The sequence below is a fragment of the Podarcis liolepis genome (genome assembly GCF_965112155.1).
Source record: "Podarcis liolepis genome assembly, chromosome: 3".
Taxonomy (NCBI): Eukaryota; Metazoa; Chordata; class Lepidosauria; order Squamata; family Lacertidae; genus Podarcis; species Podarcis liolepis.
The window spans coordinates 70354064-70380684 of NC_139557.1; the positions used below are offsets into that span (position 1 = coordinate 70354064).

The 26621-nt window shown below is 38.0% G+C and overlaps 1 protein-coding gene and 1 long non-coding RNA gene across 6 annotated transcripts in view; one reads left to right on the top strand and one right to left on the bottom strand.

Annotated features, from left to right (window-relative positions):
• Positions 1 to 26481, top strand: part of ZDHHC14 (zDHHC palmitoyltransferase 14) — a 59394-nt gene extending 32913 nt beyond the window's left edge. For 2 of the 5 annotated variants that reach the window (XM_083496531.1, XM_083496532.1), the window contains exons 4-9: positions 1839 to 1976; positions 4802 to 4850; positions 6720 to 6822; positions 8884 to 8993; positions 10635 to 10737; positions 22313 to 25906. In XM_083496531.1, coding sequence (XP_083352657.1) covers positions 1839 to 1976; positions 4802 to 4850; positions 6720 to 6822; positions 8884 to 8993; positions 10635 to 10737; positions 22313 to 22714 — 905 coding nt within the window. In that variant the 3' untranslated portion in view covers positions 22715 to 25906. Of the gene's footprint in view, positions 1 to 1838; positions 1977 to 4801; positions 4851 to 6719; positions 6823 to 8883; positions 8994 to 10634; positions 10738 to 22312; positions 25907 to 26342 lie in introns of those variants that run through there. The other 3 variants (XM_083496533.1, XM_083496534.1, XR_014524385.1) reach the window with 2 other exon arrangements.
• On the bottom strand, positions 2144 to 6799 carry LOC310703923. The gene is made up of 2 exons (XR_014524474.1): positions 6677 to 6799; positions 2144 to 2289 (listed from the first exon to the last, which is right to left on the bottom strand). It is a non-coding gene; the product is annotated as an uncharacterized lncRNA (long non-coding RNA).
• Positions 26482 to 26621: the final 140 nt, after the last annotated feature.

Sequence of the window (26621 nt, forward strand, 5' to 3'; positions counted from 1 at the left end):
AGTTGACTTGCTAAAAATTAGTCTCTTAGTCTTAAACCCAAGTTCTTTGAAGGTGCTATGTATCTTTCCCCATATTTGCAGGAAATGATTACTAGCATTGAAATTGCAGGATTCGTATGTTGTTGCATTTACAAATGTTTCAAATGCAGGAAAAGACAGTATGTACTGCAAGCATCCACACTGGGTTTTTAACAACAACAACAACAACAACAACAACAACAACAACAGATAAATGAAGAACAGCCCCAAAATGGATGCACATAAATTATGAAATCATAGGGGCTACAAAGGAAACCACAACATTACATATTGCCAAACAAGCACAGATGTGAATGATATCAATTGAATTAGCCAGGCTGCTGGTATGTTATACAAAGGCCCCTGTATCTTCTATCCCATTAGTTTTTCAGCAGTGGTTTTTGACAATACTGATTGGGTCTTTTGTGTACAAAAGCTGACTCTACCCATCCTCCCAACCAGTCATGAGAACTTATCTTTAACATGTCTGATTCTGAGCTCATCCATACTGTCATCTGAGACTTTTTGTGGGTGAGCTGCGACTTTGCTGAACCCTGGGTGAGAACCTGGAGGCTGAGACGGAGGGTGTGTCAGAAGAAACATGAATTGATATAGATTTATATATGTTAGTAACCTTGTATTAGTGTTGACGCAATGATTCTTCAACATCAACTTCGTTGGGCTGGTCATGTTGTGCGGATGCCTGATGATCGTCTTCTGTCCCCGCTGTGGAAGGACGTGTGGATCCAGAATTGGCCTCCACAGTCTCTTACGAACTCATTGTTAAAACCGTGGTTATGGAAGACAATCTTACTCGGCCACAAGTGATCACCAAAGAAGAAGATGATTAATGTAACAATTTTATATTTATCTGTGTATTTTTGTAATATTATGTTGAAGTTGTCTTTTGTTCAGTTTTCTGTACACTGCTTAGAGATATTTTTAATATATTAAGCAGTATATAAATTAAATAATCAAATTTAATGTTGATAGTAAGCTTCCTGTACCTCCATTCTCTCTTGTCCATATGATGTTCTCCTCCAAATCACTACATTCTCACACTCCCTGGACTGAGGCAGAATCATATAATTGTAGAATTGGAAGGGACCATGAAGGTAATCTAGTCCAACCCTTTGAAATGCAAGAATCTTTTTGCCCAATGTAGGATTCAAACTCACGACTCTGAAATTAAGGGTCTCATGCTGTACCAACTGTGCTATCCTGCAGAAAAAAGTGTTAAATGAATAGAGAGAAATGTAATTATTCCCTTTCCCTCAATTCCCTGTTCTATTCATGGCTTGTAAATTAACTGTACTCTGAAAGAGATTTATAAAAAAGTAATAGACTAAAGACAAAGGACTATGATAAAAATATGCATTTAAGCATCCAATTTTGGGTCATATTTTTGTCATTTATATTCAAGCATTCACATGAACATGTGATAGCAAAAACTGGGGATGGGCATATATGTGTGCCAGCAGCTCTTAAGATCATTGTATGATTAGTGCAAAGGGCATTAGAAGGTTTTATAGCATGTTCAATTGATCCCAGGCTAATAAGGGTTTCTGTTCTTGAAGAGAGTTTGAGTGTGTTCAGTTGAGCACACTTTAAATTCCCTACTGTAGTTGTCATGTGAAGATCTAAAAGCAGTTCATGTGGCCTTGGGGGTGGGGCTTGCACACACATCTTCCCCATCACCAGTTTTAGCTTGACTGCATCTTCAGGTAGACACCTGAACATGGCTGCAACGATTTTCTCAACCAGGTCTGTTGTTGTTGTTTTTGTAATTGCGTTCCATTTTTTTCTGCCTTTTCTTTCAGAACGGTTTGATCACCATTGTCCCTGGGTAGGCAACTGTGTGGGGAAAAGAAACTACAGATTTTTTTATATGTTTATTTTATCTCTGTCTTTTCTGACAGTCTTTATATTTGCATTCGTTATCACCCACATCATCCATCGTAAGTATGCTAGTACAATCAGATTACATATATAGCCATTTGCTTGAAACTCTAGTTTTCATTCTAATCTTTTGGACATTCAGGATATACCCAAAATGGTATACCTAGTTTGATCATTAACAAGACTTTCAACTGTTAAGCTTCTTAATTCAGAAACTTAAGGCAAATGCATTTTATTCAGCTTTATTTGTTGTACTGCTGAACAGTTCATATAAAGCGAACATTCTGGCCCGCTCTCAGTTTTCCTGCATATTGATTTCATTGGTCTGTGACTGTTCCTTAATTTGTGGCCTGCCTTGCTGACTGGAAAACCCTATTGGCAAACAGAATAATTTCCAAAAGTTGGTCAACGTTCACAACCTGTTGTATTTATTAATTTGCATATTTTATTATTAAACTTATATACCGCCATTCATCTGAAGATCACAGGACAGTCTACGGTATAAAAACACAAAGATACATAATAACAAACAAACAAAAACCCACAGGTTTTGAAGGCCACAGGTTGTTTGATTAGCCAAAGGCCTGGGAGAAGAATGTTTTTGCCTGCCCCCTAAAGATATGTAATGAAATTGCCAGGTGATTTATATTCCTATGACAACCTACAAAGTAGTAAGAAACACAGTTTTACAATTTAATAAATTAATTAATAATAAATCGCATAGACTAATACAGCAAATTAAAATGGAAGTATCAGCAGCCTGTTCAATAAAATCAACCATTCTAAATGCTTACATTAGCAGTTGTTGTTTTTTAGGTCTGTGAAAACAGAAATGTTTTTGCCTGGTGTCTAAATGATAGCAAGAAGGTCTCTGAGTAGGCCTCCTGGCAATGTCTTTCCAAAAGCAAGGAAGCAAAGTGTGTCTCCAGTTTCCACCTGCCACACTTCAGATAGCAGGAGAACCTGGAAAAAAGGCTGCAGATTATGTGGATTGATAAAGAGAGATGCCTCCAACAGTTATCTGGGTCCTAAATCGTGTAGCGCTTTAAAATTAATACCAGCACTTTAAATTGAGCTCAAAAAAATTATGGGAGGCAGTGGAGTTGCTTCAGCACAGGCAAGATGAAATCTCTTTGCCTGCTCCATGTTCACAGCCTAACCACAGTGTTATGGACTAGCTGCAATTTTCAAACTGTCTTCAAAGGCAACCCCATGTAAAGCACATTGCAGTAATCCAGCTTCCAAGTTAACAGGGCATGGGTACATCTGTGGCAACAGAAGATCCTTTGTTCTCCATTTCCAGTCCAGCATCTTCCTGCCTAGTTGAGAGCTCCAGATCTTCATTGTGACCTGCCACATAGGTTGGGCCATGACACATTGTGACAGCCCCATGATTATCATGGCAACCATGAAGTCCTGAATATCTTCTGATAAGACTGATTCTGAAATAATGTTGAGGTCCCTTAAGAAAATCAGTTTCAACTCAGCCAGCTCAGGTGTGGGGACTGCTTGGTAGAAGGGTGGTTGGTACACAAACAACAATCCCGCCGTGTCCCTAGTATACAACACCAAGTACAAACACCCCAAATCAGCACCCAACCTAATAGTAAGCATTGGGAGGGAGATGGAATCCCTGCTGACCATAACTATTTTTTTTTTTGCCAATCGTTTTTATAAACCATAGCAATGTTTCTTCTGCAACATGGTAGATAGTGTAAAGTGTAAAGCCAGAAGAGACTGGCTTTTTGTGCCCTGTCAAGTGATGATGAGATAGATTTGATGAGTCTCCATGACCAGATAATGATGTCTTACTGTAAACTGATCTTGCATTAAATAGCAACACGTTAAGGAATCCTGAGGTTATGTTATTGTGGATGAGGATGGCACTAGAGTGGAACAGACCTTATATGCTGGCTTCTCCTTCTCAACCAGCCAGCACTTACCCCACTTCTACCATACCTCCCTCTGCCTGTAACCACTAGCTTATGTTTACAGACTCTTGTCTTTCCCACTCCCCCATTTAACTCAGAGACATAACACAAAACTAATAAAGCAGATAAAATATTATTAAGGGAGCGTATACAAGAGATTGTCATAAACATATGTTTAAAAATCCCAATTTCAATTGCACTTGAAATGCAAGAATTGGATAGCAGATAGGTCCATTTCACCAGCTCCTTTGACATGAACTAATGCTGTTTTTGAGGCCGACAGTCCAACAGATATTCCCTCCTGGAAGTAGCCTTAGAAAGCCCTGTGCTGTTTAGTTAGGTGGCTGGGACTTCTTGCCAGGGCACAGAGTCAACACAGTGCCCAGCTTTCTCTGTCCCTAAATGTCAGCAGTTAAAAATAGATCTGGACCTTAATTTGACAATTGCTTGTCATTCTTCTTTGCTGAACAAATTAATGAGTTAAAGCTGGCTCCTTGCATCATGTCTCCTAATTGTATCCAGAGAAATCCGTAAGCAGCTTGGAATTTGGGTCATATTATGATGCATTTACAGGATTTCCTGATCCAACAGAAACATTTTTGTGTGAGAGAAAATATATTTATGGATACCTTTCATGTTGAATAATAATCTTGCAGTGTTTTTTCCCACCATAATAGGATAGAATGAACAGATTGATAATAGAAAACTTATTTATGGGGAACTGGTGTCTGCAGACATTAACGTGTTACTATTGAGAAAACATCCAGCATATGTTAATTCTGGTTTTAAAACTTCCATTTTTGCTGAATAGTTTCAGTAAAATTTCAAGGCTAAATTTAGCAAAATTTGTGTTGTAGTTCTTTGAAACTCTAACTGTATATTGGATTTTGAGATTTGTTTTTATGTGGACAGTATATATTATCGTTTAATATTTACATTTATTCTTTCTACAGGATCTCAACAAACAGGGTTCTTAAATGCACTCAAGGACAGTCCTGCAAGATATCCTTTCAACTGGAGTGCATTTGCATGCTCTTAGTTAATATTGTATAAATTTTAAAAGCATTGCTATCTAGATTTATTTGGAGTTGTTTACTCTTTGACAAACATTTGGGTTATGCAGTTATATGAACTTCAGACATACTTCAAGTAATCCCTGTCTCTGGATTTTCACACACCCATTTGGATAGCCCCTATTTTATACTGTAAAATAGTGTGTATAGTTTTAAACATTCATTACTAGAATATGAAAATGGCTTTCGTTTTTTATCAAAGCAGTTATACAGTTTGAGCAAACAAGTGATTTTATGAGAAGTAATAAAAAGAGAATGTATGTTTTTAGAATTAAACTTCCTGACAGAATGATTTTGCATTGGGTGATAATTTACCCAGTTTCCTTCAAGAGAACTTCCAGCATTAGCAGCAGAAGTAGCAGCAAATCCAGAAACAAAATAGGAAGGAGCCTAACAACAAGTTGTGCCTCTCTTTCAAATATTTGGAACTACTGTTGCATCTTTTACCTGACTGTTGCTCCCCACTCCCCAAGCCTATACCTACAGTGCTGATCCTAGCAGAGATCAACAAAGAAATTGTATGTAGATTATAAATTCCCATCATACCATTTTGAAGACCTGGGAGTGCAGGAAGAAGCCAACAAGCAGCATTCTGTTGACACATAGAATGCTGTTTTTTAGTAATGGGTGTGTTGTGTCAGTTCAAGAAGAAGACAAACATAGGCCTTCAAACACAACTTTGCTTTATCACAGCATAACTAGATTGAGGCAAATGCTCTTCCCAGCAGCAAAAAGTAGAAGAGAATTGCAAGAGCACAGTCAAGCTAAAAAGCACTAACTTAACTCACTAGCATACAAAACAGAGTGCATTTGGAAATACCATGACTTCAGTCCTGCACAAAATTGTGAACATCTAAGTGTCATTAGCTTAGTGGAAGTTATGCACAAACAGCAGTGAAGATAGCAGCCCAGGTGCTTTAAAAATAAAAAAAATCTTCAGGTATAACTTCTACTATGTTCACTTACTTGTATATTCATTGGGTAGAAATGCTAATACACAAGTACCTCTGTGTTGGAAGAGCTTAGATTTGAACACAATGTTCATAAATAACACAACAATAGCCTCCAGTTAAAAGAATTACAATAGCTTCTAAGAATGTTTTAGGCTTTTCAGTTCTCTGAAAATGAAAGAGTCTTTCAGTTATTTTAAAATCAAAAGGTAGTTGATTCCACATTTGTGGACTATTCAGCCACAACAATTAGCTATTTATTCATAATTTCCATTTAAGGGTTGGACAGTTGGGGGGGGGGGGAATCAGGAAAGCATCTAGTAGGAAAAATCCCATGAATACAGTGTGTTTGATGATGCCCCTTCAAGCAGGAGTGGAAATGGTGGTGTGTGGTAATGACTCTGAGGCTAGAATTCGTGTTGAATTTCTGAAACTGCCAGTAACTTATAGCAAGGCCTTGGGCAAAATTTTGCGATTTCCTGATGCCTTCTGTTCTCACTATGTCCTAATTTTTGTGTGTGCAGTTGTGTCATGTGAGCCTAGGCTCTTCTGAACTACATAAGGAATGTTTGTTTAGGCTTCTGCGTGCAAAAATGTAGGGATTAAAAGCTATCTGTGTACTAAAAATCGTGATGGAACAAGCGAAGGTCCACTTAGTACAGCATTCTGCCTCTGCTAAATATACATTTTCTGGATGTTCACAAACTCAGCATGATAGTTATGGCTATCCTAGGCATTGACAATTTGGAGCAGTATATTCATGGCCTGAAATTTCCATTTAGCCATAATTGCTAATAGCATTTACATTCATTGACTTCTCGGTTACTATTCCCTTGACGTTCAGTTACTGTGCTGGAAGCTGTGGTATGTTTCTTCTCCGTTTGGTCCATTGTTGGGCTCTCAGGTTTTCATACTTATTTGATCAGCTCCAATCAAACAACAAATGAGGATGTAAGTGTTTTTAACCTTTATTTAGTAACTATGTTTGTCATGGAAACAGCACACATGACAGTGTTTTCTGCTAAAACAAAGCACTGGACTGGACACATTGATGCCCTGTAGGGAACAGCCCCCTGGTGGCATTAATGTTTCATTTGGGCCCAAATCTTGTTTAGTGGTTAAAAATCTCCACTTCCTTATTCATAAGAATGGTCTTTAGGTCATTATGCATTAATGGATGTTCTGCAAAAGCAATATTTTTGACTGGAGAGATTGCTTATTGAGAACGCTTCCTTCTTCAGCCTGCTTGTGCAGCTCTGTTCCAAACTTTGGAATAATGAAGTGGGAACCTAATGGCCAAGATTGTGTTCTCTGGGTGGCATACCAGATTCCCTCTCTCAGTTTTATCCTCTTAGTCCATAGTGATTGGCTCAAGGTCACTTAGTGGGCTTCATAGCAAAATACAAATTTGAACCTGGGTGTTCCCAGTCCTACTCTGGCTCTCTAAATTGTTTCACTACTCTGGTTATCTGACCTTGATGGATTGACCCAGACAGTGTTGCTTCCCAAGGACTTGCACAGGAAACAGTGGCCATGCAAGGGCAATAGCTGCATATGAAGTTTGGATACAGATTCAGTCTTTCCTGAGCTCTGTTCTTACAAGCTTTTGGAGAGTATACAAGACATTCCCCTTATAAGCCTATGAAGTTCACAGAGGTTCTGTGTTTTTAATGGGTTATTGTTTTGGTATTTCTATTTTTAATCATATTATTGTTGGGAGCCTCCTCAGGCCTTAGAGAGACTGGATACAAACCCTTAAAATTAATAAATTAGATAGCTCAGGGACCTCTGCATCATTGCAGAGACCCTTTTGAGCCAATCTGGCAGCATTTCAGCCTTCTCAGAGCTCAAATCCCCCAGAGGCTCTTTTGTGACGCAGAGATCTCTGAGGCATCTCTTCACTGAGTGCTGGGAGGATTGAAATACTGCCAGTTGAATCAGAAACGATGCCTTGCACATAGCTGTTGGCCCCAGCAGTGCCATTTCCAAGCAAGTTCTTGAGAAATAGTATGCTGTCTGGGCCAACATCAGTGCTTGAAACAACATTTCAAGCCAGCAGATATTCCTCTCAGAAGAAAAGAAGAGGATGCCGCTGAGGCCTTACCCTGGAACATTCTTTCCTTTTGCTTTGGATGCTTCCTTCCAGCATCCTCAGCCAGGGGAATGGAACCCTCCCCAACCAAGTTGCTCTGAGGGGGAATTATGTCACCACTGGGAAATAGCCCCCCAACTGCTTGGCAAGGCAGTGCCCAGCCTCCGCAAACCAAGTAAGTTGGTCACTGCTGCTTTAGGAGTAAATAGACTGATTCGTTCAGGAGCTGCTAGTTTGGAAGGGTTCCAGTTTTGAAAAGAGCACGTTGGAGCTGTCTGGGAGTAAATCACATAGCTTGCCAGTTTCAGTTGCAAACTTGTGAGAAACAGTGTTACTTGAATGTGAAGATGGGGAACCTGTGGCCCTCCAGATGCTATTAGCGTCCAGCTGCTGTCAGCCCCAGCCAGCATGGCCAGTGGTCGGGGACAATGGAAGTTGCAGTCATCAGGATAACCACAGCCTCCCCATACCTGCTTTACTGAGATACCAAAATTCCCTGTTATAAAATAGAAGACTGTTTTTTTAGTTATGTTTATTTGATTTTTACATTTAATTTGCTTTATTCCTGTTACAAGCAGCTCTGGGAATATGATTCAAGAATGATATTAAAACATTCATAATATATAAATAAAAAGTGGAGCTGTCACCAGTGACATCCCAGGATGTGATTAGGATGGAACCAGCTGTTACATGGAGAAACAGCTGGCACAGAGTATACCTTTGCCCTTGGAGGGTATATGTGACAGAGGAATGTGGAACAGTGAGACGCTGTGAATAAAGTGACATGTTTAACTGTAGGTTTAGGTTGTAGGGTACTGTTGGGTCAGCCTGGTTTACCTTAGGAGAGTACGGAAGAGTTGTAGCACTTTGTATATTGAAGAGTGCTACAAAAAGGTGCACTAACGTTCCTTTCTTACCAGATCAAGGGATCTTGGTCAAATAAAAGAGGTAAAGAAAACTTCAATCCATACAGCTATGGCAACATTTTCACTAACTGTTGTTCTGCACTCTGTGGGCCCATCTCTCCCAGGTAAGGGGTAAAATACAATTGTTCAGTATCTTCTCTTCCTTTTGGTCCTTAGTGCTCGTTGGGTCAATTGTATGTAACTTGCAAGACCACATAGTTAATAATAATATAATGTGACATTTGAGTCCTCTAGTGTAGTGCTCATGTATGTTGTATGGTTTGCTGCTAATAGGACACTGGTACCACATAAGTCTGTTGTGTACCACCCATTCATCACTTGTGGAGCTTGCAGTAACTAAACTTTTGGAAGGAAGAACCTAAGCTATAATCTTCTGATGATCCACGACAATTGATTTGCTCTTCTCTCCAGATACAGCAATTGCATTTTAAAATTGCTAGCAATACATTTAAAAGCTTGATGTTGTAAACATTATTTATTGTTTATTTGATTGGAAATATATTAAAAATCTGTCAAGTGTGTTTCACACTTTAAAGTGGAGTACATTTCAGAATAAGCATATTTAGAATGAGAAAAATGCTGCTACTGCTGCTACTCAGTTATGGTGTGGATATGCAACAGAAGGTTATAACATCCTTGCTTCCTGTTAAATCTACCACTTCCCACACATTTTATAATGCTTATTTTATGTAAATGATGGCAAACCTGTTCAAAGTTTTAACTTGCAGATGTTCTACACTATTTTTGTCCTTCTTCACTTCTAACTGCTTATGGTAAGTTTTTTCCAGGCACCAATACTAGGAATTTTTTAAAAAAATATTTGTCTAGTTAAATGTATACGCTACCTTTTCAATTAGAAATATATACAAGGCAGTTTACAATAAAGTTAATATTCTGACCAGTACACAACAAAAACTGAGTAAAACTATTGTAAGCATGGTTAAAAAAATATTAGGAGCACTGAAAGTCCAAGGTGACTTTTAAGAAGAAAATGCCTGTGCCAACAAAATCTGTTCCTGAAGTTAGTAAAATGGACACGAAGTGAGTAGCTCTGGGGGAAAGGCTTCAAAATATGAGACATCAGTGCAGAAAAGGCCTGATTCCTGGTCACCAGTCACCTAACCTCTGTTGGGAGCATCCAGAGAAGCCCATTGAGGAAGATCTTAAATAATTAACAATTTTAAGTGTGTGGTTAATTTTTTCAGCAATGATCTGTGGTAACAGAATTGTGTAAGTTCTCCCATTTCATGATATAACTCTGTTAAATTAACAAGCAGTTCCCCACTAGAAACTGAATAACTTTGTTATTCTGTAGAATGCATCCATAGTAAACTTTGATTAGAGTTTCTATTTCATTTTTTAAATGTTCCGGTCATTATTCTGACATAAGCACCATTGAGTTAAATGAGGCTTAGTCTCAAGTAAGTCTCAAGTATAGGATTGCGACCTTAAGAAAACTCCAGACCAACTGTTCCAGAGTGACTTACGGATTGCAGCCAGTTTTCTTCCTCTTTTTATGTTTCTCCAAGTTACAAATATATTGCAAAAACTCAGAAATGCAGCTTCCATTTTTGCTACCAAACTCTTGGGAACAAATAAATCTATTTTACTGTTCCATTAAAAGAGGTATTGAAGCTATTCTCATATGGTTCATTGTTCTTAAGGTGAAACTTTTTTCCTTTTAAAGCTGGACCAAAATTATCTAACCAGAATTTTTTGTAACAAAACTTTTTATTATTCTGTAGCTTAATTGACAGAAGAGGATTTATGCAGCCAGATACTCCACAGCCGGCAGCACCCTCAAATGGCATTACAATGTATGGGGCCACACAGTCTCAGAGTAATATGGTAGGAACCATCCCATAATGTTGATCAAGAGCCCTGTGAATGTTTTCCTTCTCAGGTTTCCTGTGAACTAATCAAGTCGCTAAACTAACTGGATGCTACTGGTACTCTCTGTTAGGGGATATTTCATTGTTGTACTGTAGTAAACTGCAACAAACTTATAGATTTTCATAAGCACTTGGGAGGGGGGAAGTAGTGTAATGGACAAAAGGAAAAGATTGTCTACCTCCTGACAGTTAAATATAGTGCCAAGAGAAGTTTTCATGTATAGTTGAAGTTTTGCCTGTCTTTGTTAGCCTTAGATGGACCTTGGATCTTCAATATCATATTTGTTGATTTTAAATTACTTTCCCCCAAAAGTTGTTGATTGTGTTGCAGAAATCCTTGCTGCCTGATACGTTTCTACAAAACTTGTCATACCAGCATGAATAGAATATTTATAGAGAAGTCTTTGAATTTCTTGTGAACTTAGAGGTGGCCACTGTATTTGACTATTGCAAATTTCTGAATAATGTTTTTGTTTTTATAAATTGTGCCAATTACTCCCATTGTGTCTTCTTGAGAGCAGTACATTTTTCTCCATGTGCCAAGAAGCAGAACCCAGCCTAAGGAAACTTTATTAACCAAAAGTCCTCATTGGAGTAACCTTCTTCTAACATGTATGTTCTGAAATAGTGCCAACATTCTTTTGTATTTTTGGCTTCATGGATTTCTTCCCAGTCTCGAAGGCAAAGAAATAAAAGCAATCCCAAGCATTTCCGATTTTTTGCACTTAACTGAAGCAAAGTTAGTTTTCATAGCTATGTGGATACTCTCTTAGAAACGAGAAACACATGATCAGTGGACTTATTAAGAATTGGTTCATTCATCATTTTTTCATATTTGTTAACAAAATCTGTTTCTTAGATTTTAAAGATCAGACACATTTAACCGACTTCTAGTGTCAATTGTATTTTTGATAGCATTTTGAATGGTCATTCATAGTGTGATCCTTTATATGTGTACTTGAGTGACATTTCCAGTTCCGTGGATATAGGATTGCAGCCTTGTCTCATCTTGGCTGCTTTAATTTTCAGAACAACTCCAGAAGATTTTCTTTAAGTGGGGTGGCCTGAAAGGGGTGAATTATTTGCTTGCCTTATGTTTACACCCGTAGTTCTTAACACTGGGTCCCCTGGTTACTGTAGCCTTCAGAGAGCTTTGCCAGCTTGTAGGCAGAGATTATAAAACTATATCTCTAAGAGATTGCCAATAAATTGTTATATTTAAACGTTTTTCAGTTGTCAAATTATTGTAGTGTTTCTTTGCCTTATGGCAGTTTCTCTTCCTATATTTTTACATTGGGTCTTTACAGGGTAGTTTGAAACAAACCCACATGCTCCTGTTTTTAAGAAGTGCTGTGTTCAGGCCACTATCATGGTTCCCTGTGTATGAACTGAAAATACCAATGCACACAGGGAGGGCCACGTACAGACCCACTTGCCTAGCTCACAGTCTCCCTCAGGTCTAGAGGCTCCCTTCCCACCATTATTCTTCCTTTCTGGTCTACAGCTAGCCTTACTTTTTCCTCTACTCCTTACCTGGCTTTAGCTTTCCGGACGACTTCCTTGCTATTCTTTCCCTGCCTGCTGTGCCACCTCTTCTTTCAGGCCCTGGTTTAATTTGGCTGTATCACAACTAGATAATGTAATCAGGTGTCACTTAAGACTCTTAGCCAAATGGCCAAGTTCAGAAATAAGTAGCAACTACTCCCTCTTCTCATACATTCTCTTTGACGTTTCTTTCACTTGCATACTTCTGCATCTTCACGTTATGTGGAGGTGAAATCAACCCTGAGAAAAGTATGTGTGTGTCTGATGTAGCATATGTTGACCAGCTGTTGTTTCAACTATTTAGCTCTTTAGCCATAGTTACTCTGAAAAGTTAAATACAAAGGATATTGTGTTTATTGGGATAAAGGATGAAGCATGGTCTTTTGGTCAAAGTGATAAATTTCCTTGCTAGAGAGCAATTTTTGTAAATGCATATAGATATATGCACATATATGCACACGCGCACACACACACACACACACACATGTAAAAAAAGAAACTAATTCTTACTGTCATTTCATGTTTTGGGGAGTCTCCAGAGTTTATCAATCTTTCCACATAAATTAAATTTGTAAACTTAAATGCTTAAAAAGAGACCGAAAAAGAAAGCCAACCGAAATCTAAATCACCAAAAATCACAATCAGGATTTTTCTTCCACCAGATTTGAAAGAAAAGGCAAGTATATTTATGTCAAAAAAATTAGACACTTATGCCCATGAAATAATGCATAGTTATTACACATACCAGATTTTTTTTTAAGTCAATTATAGTTTCTCTCTTTTTTCAAAAAACAACCTAGTTATAATGAAATCTGAATTAAACGCAGACATGTTAAAGCTGACACTTAGGATCTCTTCACAGTCAACCATGATCACCTGTCAAACAGATTTGAGTTAGTGGCAGCTTACCTAGTTTATGAGATTACGCATTATAAGGACCCAGTAAGACAGTTCTATGTGTGTCTCCCCCCCCCACACACCATTGAAACTATTGACAAGCACGCCATCACACACACTAGGATTTAAGAGATGCCATTCTGTATATCACCAGGCTCACCCACTGCCTCTCAGTTAGTTGCAAACGAATATGGGCAACATGCAGGTGAACAGTATCTTCCTGTTAAGTGGCATGGACTTCTGTGAGCAGAATGGGACCTCTCCCTTTTCCTTCTTCGCCTTGCAGCATTCAATCTGCTCTGGAGGGTCCCCCAACCAAAGGCCTGTTCTGGAGTATACCCAAAGGGGAGGAGCAGAGGAAGTGGAAGACCTATCATGCAAGCAGGCTTCCAATCACATAGCATCAGATATAACCCAATAGTTATACAACCAGTTAGTGGCCATGCTGGGGATTATTTCTAAATAGGGAACTTGATTTATAGCAGTGATTTTAAATTAATTTATCTATTCTTCTTCTTTATTTAAATCATGATGAACTCATTCAGAGTTGTCAATTTTCATTTTAACACTGATACGTAGAGTTTGCAATCCATTTTCTTCATATTCCTAAAACTAGGTGCAGATATTCAGCTGTGCTCTCACCAAACAACTCCTCCTAGTGATGTCATATGATGTAAAGTTTTATAGCATTCCTTCAGATTTTTCCTCCTATAAGTATCTCAGGCTACATTCTAAAACTACAAGTTAGAGCCTGGATAGCTCAGTTGGTTAGAGCATGGTGCTGATAACACCAAGGTTGCAGGTTTGATCCCCATATGGGACATCTGTATTGCAGGGGGTTGGACTAGAATGATCCTCAGGGTCCCTTCCAACTCTGTGTTCCTATGATCTATACGTTATTTTAATCTCTGCAGATTGATTTTTCATGCCTTTTTGTTGTCATTGTTCTCAGTATCCAGGTCTGTTGTGATTCTGTGAATTTGTTGTGCCATTTGCTTTTTTATCATCTTGTGATCATAAAGATTTGTAAGAAGATGAGCTCAAATGGTAAACTCCGTAGCAGCACTTTTAAACGCCTCTCCTCCCTGATAAATATTTTTAGCTCTAGCCTTTTTGCAGTAAATCAGGCAATCCATGTACCATAGTTCTTAATTCAAAAGAACTTGCTGGTGTGAAATTTGAAAGTAAAAGACAACTGGAATCTTTCTGATCTATCTAGTTTATGCTTTTTCTCTATAATGGCCTCAAAAAGCAAAATCTCTTTACTATAGTCACCACTGCTTTACTTCCTAAATGTTAAACAGTATTTGGTTTTTTATGTTTTCTCTCAATATTTCCGTTATTTTAATAGGGAACTGAAGTTAGATTAACCAGGTGGTAATTGCCAGGATCACCCTTTCCTTTTTGAAGGTTGGTAGTATATTTTGGTTCCCCCCTTTCTAGTACACATCCAGTTCTTCATCACTTTTTAGTAGTTTTGTGAATTCATTAACCAATTCCCTTACACCATAGAAATGTGCCATGAGAATCCACAGACTTGCTGATTATTCATTATTCCTAAACATGTTATCTTTTCATTAGAAGCTATGGCTGCAATCCACTTTCACTAGGAAAAAAATTGCTTAATCGGAAGTTAACTGGTGATTCAGTGTTGTGGATTGTGCCCTATTTCTCTCTTCATAACTGACCAACTCAACCCATTTTTCTTATTTTTGAAGAGAGTTCTGTGCAAGAAAGCATTTCAGCCATTTTAGAAAAACCTGTTCCTTCCACATTTCTCATTTGTATATTAACTGTTGCTGGATCTACAATAGTTTCAATATTCTATCGTCCTTGCTGTGCCAATACCTTTCTGCAATATACTTTCTTCCTTTTTCCTTTTGCAACTTTATAATAATGTTGTAATAGTAACATTTATTCAATTTCTGTTTCAAGTTTAGGATATTTCTCCTAGTTTATTTAGGGGTGGGGATGACACAAATCTCTGAATGGTTAACCATGGTTAATTTAGGATTGAAAATTCCATACTGCCTTTCAATAGAAATTTCTATGGGAATTAAATTGCAGGTAAAAGCAATCAAACTAAAATGATAGCAAGCTCTTAAAAATAAGATTTCTTTAAAAGTCATAGGGCTAAACATAAGTCCTTAAAGTACAGGAAAAATGCAAAGATGTTTGTCTTGCATCAAAGTACAATAAGGAAGCATCAGGCAGACTTCTCTGAGAACAGCATTCCTTAATTTGGGGGTCACCTTGCTTTATAGATGATGGGCACCAACAGATAGCCTTTCACAGAAGATCTAACCTATAAGTAGGAACTAATGAAGATAGGCAGCTCTTCCAATTATCTGGTCCTAAGCCATAAGGCCTTTCGAGGTTAAAAGAATCATTTTGGCATGGAAACTGACTGGGAGCCCATGGGAGCAGCATAACACCAGTGTGATATTATGATAATTCAGTATGTGGCTCCTACAGTACCAACTGCAGATTGTCTGCAGTCATCAGAGGCAGCCACACATAGAAGTGCCATAGCTCCGCCTTGCATGTCCCAGTTTCAGTCCCCAGCATCTCCAGGTCCCATTTTCAATCCCCAGCATCTCCAGTTAGGACTGGGAGAGCATCCTCTCTGAAACATGGAGAGCTGCTGCCAGTCAGTGTAGAGAAGAACTAGATCAACCAGCAAGTCTGACTCAGAAGACAGCTTCCTGTTTTCCTAGGACACATTGCACAAGTCCAGCTTGGAGGTTAACGGAGTAAGAACCACTGAGGCTAGGCTCTCTGTCAAGGTTTCCAGCTGCTTCACCAACCTAAACTGGTAAAAAGTACTACGTTCTACAGGAGTAACCTGTACATCCAGAGACAAAAATAAGAGATTAGTATTCTCTCTTCCAACATTTTATTTCTCCCTGCTAGTCTTAACTGTGGTTAAGTGTCACACTGACAACAACGTTTGTGTGATTGGCAGCAGTGTTGGTGTGATTAACAGTCAAGTATGATTTAAAGCTGGTGTGACAAAGAGTTTAGTGCGTCCAACCAGGACCAGGGAGACCGAGGTTCAAATACCCACTTGGCCATGAGTTTTACTGAGTGATTTGGGTGATATTGGAACAGCCACTATCTTTCTGCCTAACCTACTTCTCAGGACTCTTGTGATAATAAAATGGGAGGGAAAATATGCATGCTGCCATGAGCTCCTGAAAAAAATTGGGACACAAATGTAATCAATCAATATAAATAATAATCAGGGTTCACGCTTAACTATGATGTAAGGTAGTTTAAGGTAGCAGTTCCTGCTAGGGCTGAGGAAAATGCCCCCTGTTTATGACTCCATACACAGATCATTTTGGGAAGAGGGGGTAACTTACAGTGGCAGCAGATGGCAAGCGTTTATCCTTTCCCCCTTTTCTTACACAGGCTTTAAATTTGTACTTTCATGGTCGCTGCCACAGACAGCAACAAAAATGCAAATTTAAAGCCAATGTAAAATGAGAGAAAGAAACTGCCGCTGCTCATAGCATGCTTGAATCAGCTACCATAAATATTTCTCCTACTGGCCGTTATTAGCAGCTATGTCAACATGATCCTTAACTATCGGTAAAGTTGGCAGGGGGAGATTTGTAAGTGAGAAGGTAGCAGCTGGCAGGACAGAGTGTGCAGTCTCACCACCTGTCTCCATTCTCTTAACTGTGGTTAATAGAGCAATAGCATTATCTCTGCAATAGCCTTAGGAGTCCACAACTCAGCTATGACCATTGTGTCTCAATACATGTGATAATTTATTGAGTTCTTGTTTCTCCTTTTTTCATTTTCCTTTGAGAATATCTGTTTCTGCAGAACCCTTTGTACATTTTTCTGTGCATCTTCTTACTCTCTGTTTTTCTATATTATGAACAACACTCAATCATATTTTTTTGCATACAGCCATTTGGTGGACATTATGGGGGATTTAGTTAATTTTAGTGATGAACATGCTGTTCTTTGTTTGATAACACTCGACCACACTAGTTTTAATTTTCCGCCCTTTATATTTCTGAGTAGCACACTTCAGAAGACCACTGTAAAATCCACTGCTTCTTCCCTAACCATTTCATCCCACAGGTATTCTGTGCCATCATCCTACCTAAATAATACCCACCTAGACAGCATTCCAGTCATAGAAACCACTTCCTAAGTTATAGTTACTCCACATTGGTCATAACATCATCTTGGCCATACAAATGTATTCTTAGATTAATGTTTAATTACTCCTATTTCTTTAAAAACCGTTGGATAACCAAATAACCTTGTACTAAAATTTATCAGGCATTTGCCAAAAAAAATCAATATGTGTAATGTTATTGCTCTTCGATGTTGCCTCTTGATTTAAATAAATAGTTGTGTTTCAGTGTTGTAAATAGGAACTCAAAATCTGTTAATTTGTATAATTTGGGGGGGAGATAAAATCAGATTTTTTAAAAAAATGAAACTGTTTCAAATTGATTTTTGTATCAGTTATATGACAAATAAAGAAAAGCACTGGAATTTAAGTATGTGTCTAACTTGCATTTAGTGTATGGCTATTGTACGGAAATAACATTTTAAATGGCTTAGACCTCATATCTGTATAAATAAAGGCAATGTTTTAACAGGGTAAAGCCCTTTAAAATTAGTTGGTTGGGTTTTTCTGACAGGGTGCTTCAGGAGTAGGCTCCTGGTCTGACATTTTATTTTGGCTGTGCAGTTGATATTTTATTCTAAGGAGGAATAGGTAATTCTAATACATTAAGAAGATTGCTTGAGGCAAATTTACACAATACCAGAGTTTAGATTTAAAAAAACAAAAACTAGAGCATACCTTATTTGGGCATATGTCAGTGGCCTGACAGCCCTTTAAATATATTATTTTCATTTATTTTAACTCTTAATTATTGAAATGTGCTGGTAGTGACTTGTGATGTGGTATGGCTGGTAGTATATCACCATCTGCAGAGAGCAATTGCTAAGGAACACAGAGGAATCATGGTTTGCTGGCCCAAACTTCATTGGCCAGCATATTGCTGCTAAATGGCCGGCAACATCAGCCCAGTAGCTCCAGCAGCAGCACATAACTCACACCAGTAAAAGCATGAAGCCACTTCTCCCTCTATCACCATTCCATGATAGTGGCCATATATTGCCTGCTAAGTCACTTTGAGCCATACTGCCTTGCCAGGTGCTACTGAAACACTTTTTTATTATCCTTAAATGTGAATTGTTTATATTTGTGTTTCACAGTATTTCTCTCTTGCGGAAAATATACATTGCTTACACATCACACATACTCGCAGTACTACTCATTATCATCTCATTTTTTTCCCATAGGACATTTAAAAGAGAATTACTACTAAGCTTTGTGTGTTATTGTTGAGATCAGTTATTATTTCTGCCCTTTTTGTTAAATTCCATACAGAACAAAACCCTTATCATCCAAATTTGCACAAGGCAAGAGACTGAAAAGCTACGAGGAGTCAAGAATGCATGCTAGTGGCATGGGATACAGAACAGCATCTTGTTCCGCTATGTGATGTGAGCAGTCCAGGGCCACACAAGAGGAGTCCACTTCGCAACTCCTCTCCACACCTAGGTTAACCCAATTTCATGAGGGTTGAAACTGATGCAGAGAGGAGGGTGCAGTGTGGATTCCCTCTGTATGATCCCTGGTGTATAACATTACCTGGCAGCAAAAAGTAAGAGCACTTCAGAGGCTTCCATACTGCAGAGGTAACTTGTGTACCAGTCCTAAAGTGTCAATAGCCCATGTTTTTCTTAAATTGCAATCTAATACTATGTGAGCTTATTGCAGGTTGGTCTACACTAGATACGCTGCAGTTCGTCAGGCACAGTGTCAATTCCATAGGAGTTGTCAGGAGCAGTGTTATCCCCTGACACATTGTTCCTGTTAACTTTCTGTAGCCGTCTTTCTTTGGCTTCAGCAAAACTGGAAACACGATAAATGATAAGTAGGATTTTTGGAAGAAGTGCACCTAGAAGATGGGTAATGAAAAATCGTTAGTCACACATAGGAAATCGCACAACAACATGAAGATGCTACTATTAATGCATGTTGTCTGGTTTATTGCTTCTCCAGGAAGCAATAGGATGGAACTTTCCATTAAAATAATCCAAGCTCAAGATACAGTAATCATAAATAAATTCAAATTATTTTCATATTAGTTCAAAATTGACCCCATTTCTATAATTGTAATCCTATCGTACTGGAATAATCACAAAGCATTCATCTGTATTTGAAGTTAAGCATAGCCACTTACTGTAAGCCACTATTTCAAAGCAATTTCTTCCTCTCTTTTAAAGATACATGCAAATAGAACATTTTGGATATCCTTTTCTAAGGGTTCCAAAATGATGTAAAATAAATTCCAGAGCGTATACATCTTTTGTTACATAACAAGGCATTTCTTGGTTTGTCACTTTCAAATTCTTGATTGTTTGCATCTGTCTCAAGAAACACAGAAGTGTGCCTTCAGTGGTGAAGTCAAACCATTGGAGAATCACAGTTATCATAATCAGAATCACTTGTGACTGCTGCCTCCCTAGTAGCTAATATATGATGTTTCTTTGAAAGAAAGGTTCTTGCTGTAATGCTTTTTCAGTGCAGCCATAGTGGCGTTGAACGTTTTGAACAGTGCTTTAAGAAGCAAGCTGGAACTTTAATCTGAAAGATGAAAAATACTTTGGCCATGATTTCATCTTAAGTACTTTACTGGAATGAGGCTGAAGTACAGTGAGCTGCATTCAGAATGAACCACCGTGTAACAGCAAACATTTTTCAGAGTGTCAGTTATTAATGAGTAGCTTGGTCCAGACATAAAATATACTTGCCCAATCTGTCTCGCATTCTATAAAGAATTCTGGAGATAATGGCCTCTAAGCATTCCCAAATTGCACCGATGAAAGAGGCATGCAAGAGGACGTGCCGGCTCTGTCCTCTCCACCTCTGATGTGGGAAGGTCTGAAAGGGAGTTTGTAAGTCCATTTGGCTGAATGAGGTTACAGCCTTTGCCACAGTCAGGAACTCTGTACAATAGGAGTGCCTGGTGGCCAGATTACAAGGGCACAACTGGAGCAAGGGCACCAGGGCCCATACATGCAATGAGCTTTCATTATTTGTAAAAAGGAAGTCTCTAACCCCCCTAGACAGAAAGCTTTGAAGCAAAATTTCATCTTTAGCAAACGTTAAAGAAAAGAGAAGTGGAAAAGAACCAAGGGCATGCATGTGTACACACACACATGCACACACCATACACATTCTTGTCTAGCTAGATAGAAGTGTGTAATTTTTTCATTTCTCTTTTGCTGAGCTTGAATGACTCATTTTATTCATGGAAAACAAGGTAGATTTCGTGATAGGTTGGTGGCAATGGGAAGTGCCTATTTCAAATATTTCCATAGCCATGAATTCAAGTGACCTTAGGCAAGCCTCTATCTTTGTTCCAGTCTTCTATCCTGTGGAGATTAAGAAATAATATTAGCCCACCTTGAAAGAGCTGTTCCTACAGATTATTGACATAATGCATGTGAAATGTTTTGAACGCTCTGGAAGAGTCCTATTTAAATACTGTTTTGATTTTTCTGGTTATTTTACAATGAATGCAACCTCGCTGCAAAATCTTATACTTCTTGTTTTGCCTTCAGTGAGTCTTCTTCCTTTTTTTTCCAAAACTGCTTAAATTTAGAGAATAAAATTGTAAGATTCTGAGTATAATATAAACTATTACAGAAAATGCTGCTTTAAGTTATTTGAGGCAACTTCATTATGAGATGCAGATTAAAAAAATACTCCTTTTGCTTTTGTGTGTTAACTTTAGCCCTTCGTCTCGTTTATCTGAATAGTAGGATGACTGTTTAATAATCTCACTTTATGTTGTACTGATTACCTGATTCAAATGCCCTGTTCAAAATTGTAATCCATGTCCGTCTTTCATTATGGACAGGTTTGGTGTATTTCCATGTTAGCATTGTTCAATATCAGCAAAATCAAACAAGAGACAGTTTAACTGCTATCTACTCTGGTGTAGTCCCCACTAATTTCAGGATATAAAAATTATCCATGCACTTGGTGGTCCATCAGAAAAAAATCTTGTTTCAATCCTCTTCCTGAATTCTAAGAAAGATTGCAATATTTGCATGCAACATTTAATATGTTTGAGCCCATTTCCAACATATATGATGCTTGGCATTATGCCCATTTAAAATGTGTGCTTGCTGTATTTTCCTGCAATATTCTTTCCGCTTCATGAAGCTGCATCTTCTATAGCATCTTACCCAGATTTAACCAATGTAGTGCCTTCCAGATGTTCCTAGACTTTGGCTCCCATCAATCATTGGCCATGCTGACTGAGGCCAAGAATTGTATTTCAACAGTATGTGGAAGGCACTGCATTAGCAATCCGAGGGACTCTTATCAAAGAGGATTCAGTGCTGTGTTACACAAGGCATGTTACTAGGAATTGTTAGAAGTATTGGCTTTGAATGTGCACCTGTACAAATGAGGCCAGTTATTCCATTTACAAGATCCTGCAACCTCCAGTGTGTTAAACACATCAGGAACAGAAATGCTTGTGCCGCTGTCTTTGTTTTATGCAGCATTAATGTTGCTTATCTACTGGTTAAAAGATGCTCATGCATTAATGCTGCTATCCAAAGCAAATTCAAACCAAAAGTAAGCTGTAAGGTCTGCACACAAAAATAAATGCAATTTTTAGTTGGGAAAAGTTAGTATCATTTACAGATTATTTTCTTCAAGAGAAACGAGGGCTCTGGCTCTTGCATACAGCAAATGATAGTAATAATGCATACTGTCACTTTCCTGGGTTGCACTAAGATGAGCATGCCCTATATGTTAAACTGACAAAGAAAAATTACTAACAACTCTTTTCTTTCTCTTCACACCCCATTCCTCTTTTGCCTATATCCTTCCATCTCTCTCTCTCTCCATCTCTTTCTTTCTTTCTTTCTTTCTTTTCTTTCTTTTCTTTCTTTCTCCCTTTCTCCCTTTCTCTCTCTCTGTGTGTATGCTTTGTATATTATTTTGGCACCCTTCAATACTTCAGTGTGATCAAGATCAGTGCATTCAGAGCACTAAATTCGTTTTGCAGGCTGCTGCCACACCGCTTCTCCAGAGTGAGCCCAGCATAAGTAGTGAAGAGCTACCTTTGCCAGGAAAGACCTCTATCAGTGCTCCCTGTGCCACATTAACACTAGGGCAGCCAACACCACCCTCCTCCATGCCAAATCTCACCTCAGAAACAGGTTTGACAGACATGATACCATTAAAAGAGGACTCTGAAAGTCATCAGTTTCTTACTCCTGAGGAAGCTCCATCACCACCTGGGATGTTGCCAATTGGGAGTCCTATGATTCACAGCCGTACCATGCATATCCTCAGCCTAGCCAGCCAGGACTCGTTGCACGAAGACTCAGTACGTGGCCTTGTGAAACTCAGCTCAGTCTGAGCAATTTTCAATATGATGGTGATTATACAGCCCTTATATGCTAACAACAGAAACTTGCCGAGCCACCTTCGGACTCCGTAACATGCATAAGCCACTGAAACTTTGCTAGGTCTTCTTAAAAGGACAAGTTATTTTTGTGCAGTGAAGAAGCTATGGCATTTCTTTAATAGCCAATTTATGGCTTGGATTTGATGTGACATTGTCAAAATAACAGAAATGTACATTAACCTTGTTTGGTGACTAATAGTGTCCAGCAGCTTGGAATCCTGGTACTTTGAATTTGATTATGATAATACTTTAAAAGATATTACTGGAAGTTAGCATCATATTCCATGTTTTATGAAGTTCTCATGTAATATTGCCTTTGAGGCCATGCCGGCCACCCTTTTCATGTTATTACTCTACTAATATTTGAAACAAAAAAATTGCCATTCAGATAATACAAAACCAATAAATACTGCAATTGTGGATTTGCATGCCACGCTACAGTGTATGTTACAGTAGTGTTGGTATTGAGAGAAAGTGCTGCTTTATTATTTGTGAGTTTTGAAGTACTGTTTCATATAAAAGGCAGTGCAAGAAACCAATGGACAAATGTTTTTTTTTTTTTAATCAGTCAAAGTTGTTATAAATAAATGAACTGGTGGTACTTCAAACGTGGAGGACTACCATTTTTTGCATATCATTTCACTTTGAGTGTCTAATATAAGATACTGTGTTGTGCCATTGATTTCTCTCTACCATCACCGTTAGATAAAATGGCACCCTCTGTTCCTTTAAATATGTGTACAGTTAATACCCATACAGTGCGGACGACAACAACAGCTCCATATGGATTGCGAGTTACTTTTCCTCATGATAATGCAATTAAGAAGATCAAAGGAGTATATAAAGTCCAATTATGAATGGTTTTTAGTATTGTGTGTGGTTTTGAAAATAGGCAGTTTAATTTTAGGACAAACCATGCCTACAACTAACCTGAGTGTCAAAATAACTTGAAGTTAATGAGTTGCATCTAAAAGCCCTCTTCCATTATCTGGTTCTCACAAACAGAAGGGGTGTGCTATTAACAAGTACCCCCTGAAAATCTGATGTGGAGGGTTGAGAGACCCTGTGGAACAGCATAGGGTGGAGGCTGCAGGTATTAGGGGTAACTGGCAAAGGTCACCTTCCTCTCCTTCCATTTTCAGGACTTCTGCTAGTTGGGATATCTGTTGCATTCATGGAATGGCACCTTTGGATCCGATCTAATATCTTACTTAGGACCCATACCAATGGTGCCCAGAGAGATCTCCCAAGTAAGAGATTTGCAAGGTAAGGGTGCCCCAAGGTTCTAAACTTTGGGAAGAGGAAGAGATAAATTACTGGAACATAAGTTACATGTGATCCATAGCTGCCATCTAGTCATGTGTATTTTCAACTATATTCTATTTTTAATTTAAAATGGACATATTTATGAGACATAATTATTTGTTTTTATTTGAGGTTAGGACAAATTAGTTATGATTTAAAGAAAAAAAACTGCTCGGGGATAGCCAAAAAGAACATTAATGGTGATCATTCAAATGCTATGTATTGCTGCATCTTGCCTTGCTTTTAAGATGCTAGGACCTGCAATAATCTTTTCTCAGGACAAAATTTCGTGCAAAGTATTTTTTAAAAAATTCAAGCTTCACTGCAGGCAACTACTTTTGAAAACAAGGATCATGAAGACATGGATTTGTTGCATCTCTGAGACATGGAAAAATACAGTTTAAAAGAAAACAAAAGCACAATGTTTTAATTGGAATAAGGCCATCTCTCTTGTAGAAGTGCCAGACGACATACTGGCAAGAAGCTTCACACTGTGTACAATTTTATAAAAGATATTATTTTTCTCTTAAAAGTGATAAAATGTTCACCTTGTTTGCATGTATAGTAAATATCTAGAGGGGGGGATTATATCCATAGGTTCCTTGCTTTTTCTGTTTTGCAGAAAGCTATGCATGATCTGCAGTTATCTGGTTGTGAGCCATTCAAATGTTTACAAGCTTTCATATAAAGGGATATTGTCTCTTTTCCGGTCTGACCTCATAGGATTTATTTAAAATCCTGCATACATTATTTCCTTTAGCACAGGCTTATTCCAAAGAAAAAACAACTTTGAGATGCATTCTCTTGACTTATTGTTTGATTACTGTACTAGAAGGAGCTATAAGAAAAATTTAAACAACTATAAGCACCAATATAACAGCAGTGAACACATTGATTTAGTGAAACGTTTTCAATGGAAGTGGGTGAGGTTGATTGCCTTTGTAAATCTCAGTCTCCATACAACACCTCAGAGGCAATAATCCTAAATCAGATTTTAAGTTTGTGAGCTAATAATGTTATGTCATGTGCTAGGAATACACAATTACACAATACATTCTAGAAAGTTGGGATACTTCAATTTCTTGCTATCCTTCCTCTCTGCCAGAAGGATTCTGATTTTCCTACAAAACAAACAAAGATTAGGGCAGGAGGAGAACTGCCTCTTTTTTTTGCTCATTACATTGAAATAGGTTTGGCAACATTTCTGACGACAGAAGGAAAGTATCACATTGACACTTATTTTGTGAAGTTCATTTCTTTAAAAAACCCACCAGTATTGAATTATTTCAGTGTACCTGAATATTTTGCTCCTTCTGCAGATGCCAGAGCATGAAGCCTACATTCCCCACAGTGCGGAAAATAAACAGTGATAAATATTTTACTCTGCCATTATGACTTCACAACTGTGGCGCTTACACAAAGGAGTAGAAATGTTTAAAAATTCATCTGCTTACATTTTCACATAAATACTTTGGGGTTCTTTTTCAGTAGCAGCATTTGGATACCTTTGCTATTTGGAAATAGCATCACATGTCACTTAAGTCCACAATATGGTTCTGGTAGTATTTTTTACTGAGGGAGGGGCATGAGAATGCCGCCATGCTGTTGTTTTTAAGTGTCTCTTATGTAAAGCTTTAAAATTCTGCACTGCCACATTAGAATACTTTGGTTTTCTTAGAGCTTGAGGGAAAGAAAATGCTTGATGACAGAAAAAGTACTGTGAATACCTATTTTAGAATGAATTTATTATTTCTGTTTGCATTGTTGTACAGTAATTTTTTGCTGTTTATAATATTTTTTGACTTTGTGTTGAAGAATAAAAAGTACAGCATTTTTAAGTATTTCCTTCTGTTTTAAGATTTTTCATTCCCCTTGGTGTTAAATCTCTTCTTACTCTCCACCAGCCCTAGTACATCTGTTTATTTTCGTTACCATGACATTTTAGAACGTTTACTGTTACGTTGTGATGACATCTGCTGGAAAACAATGGAACTGAGCATATGCTTCTTTTAATTGCAATTCTTCATTAATGGTATAGAGTAGCTTTAGAAGTAGAACAGTTACAATTTCCAACAGATTGACCTCTCATGGTCTGTTTTACCACCAGTGAAATAGTTTTAATATTTTCAGCACAATCCTGGACAGCTTTACTCAGAAGTAAGCACCACTAAGTCCACTGAGACTTCCTATGAAATCCATGTGCCTAGGATAGGAGTGAGTTAAAACCAAACCCATTTTACCACTTTATTTAACCATTTTGATCTGTTTTTGTTAGGTTCAAGAGACTTGGTCATGTTGAAGATAGACATCAGCTGTATGGAGTGATGTTTCTGGTCTAAGGAATATGCTGGATTTTTTTCTATTTTCCTTCTTATTAGGCTAGTAAATAAAATAGTGAATATTCTTTATTGGTACTATCTGTGTACAATATATTTTTATGCAGATACTGGTTGCGTACAACTCAAGGTCTGAATGACTGTGTTGTGCAAAAACAATATCGTTTAAAAAGTAGGGGCCTTTTATTCCCTGGTGTAGTCAACCTTTAGGGTAGAAC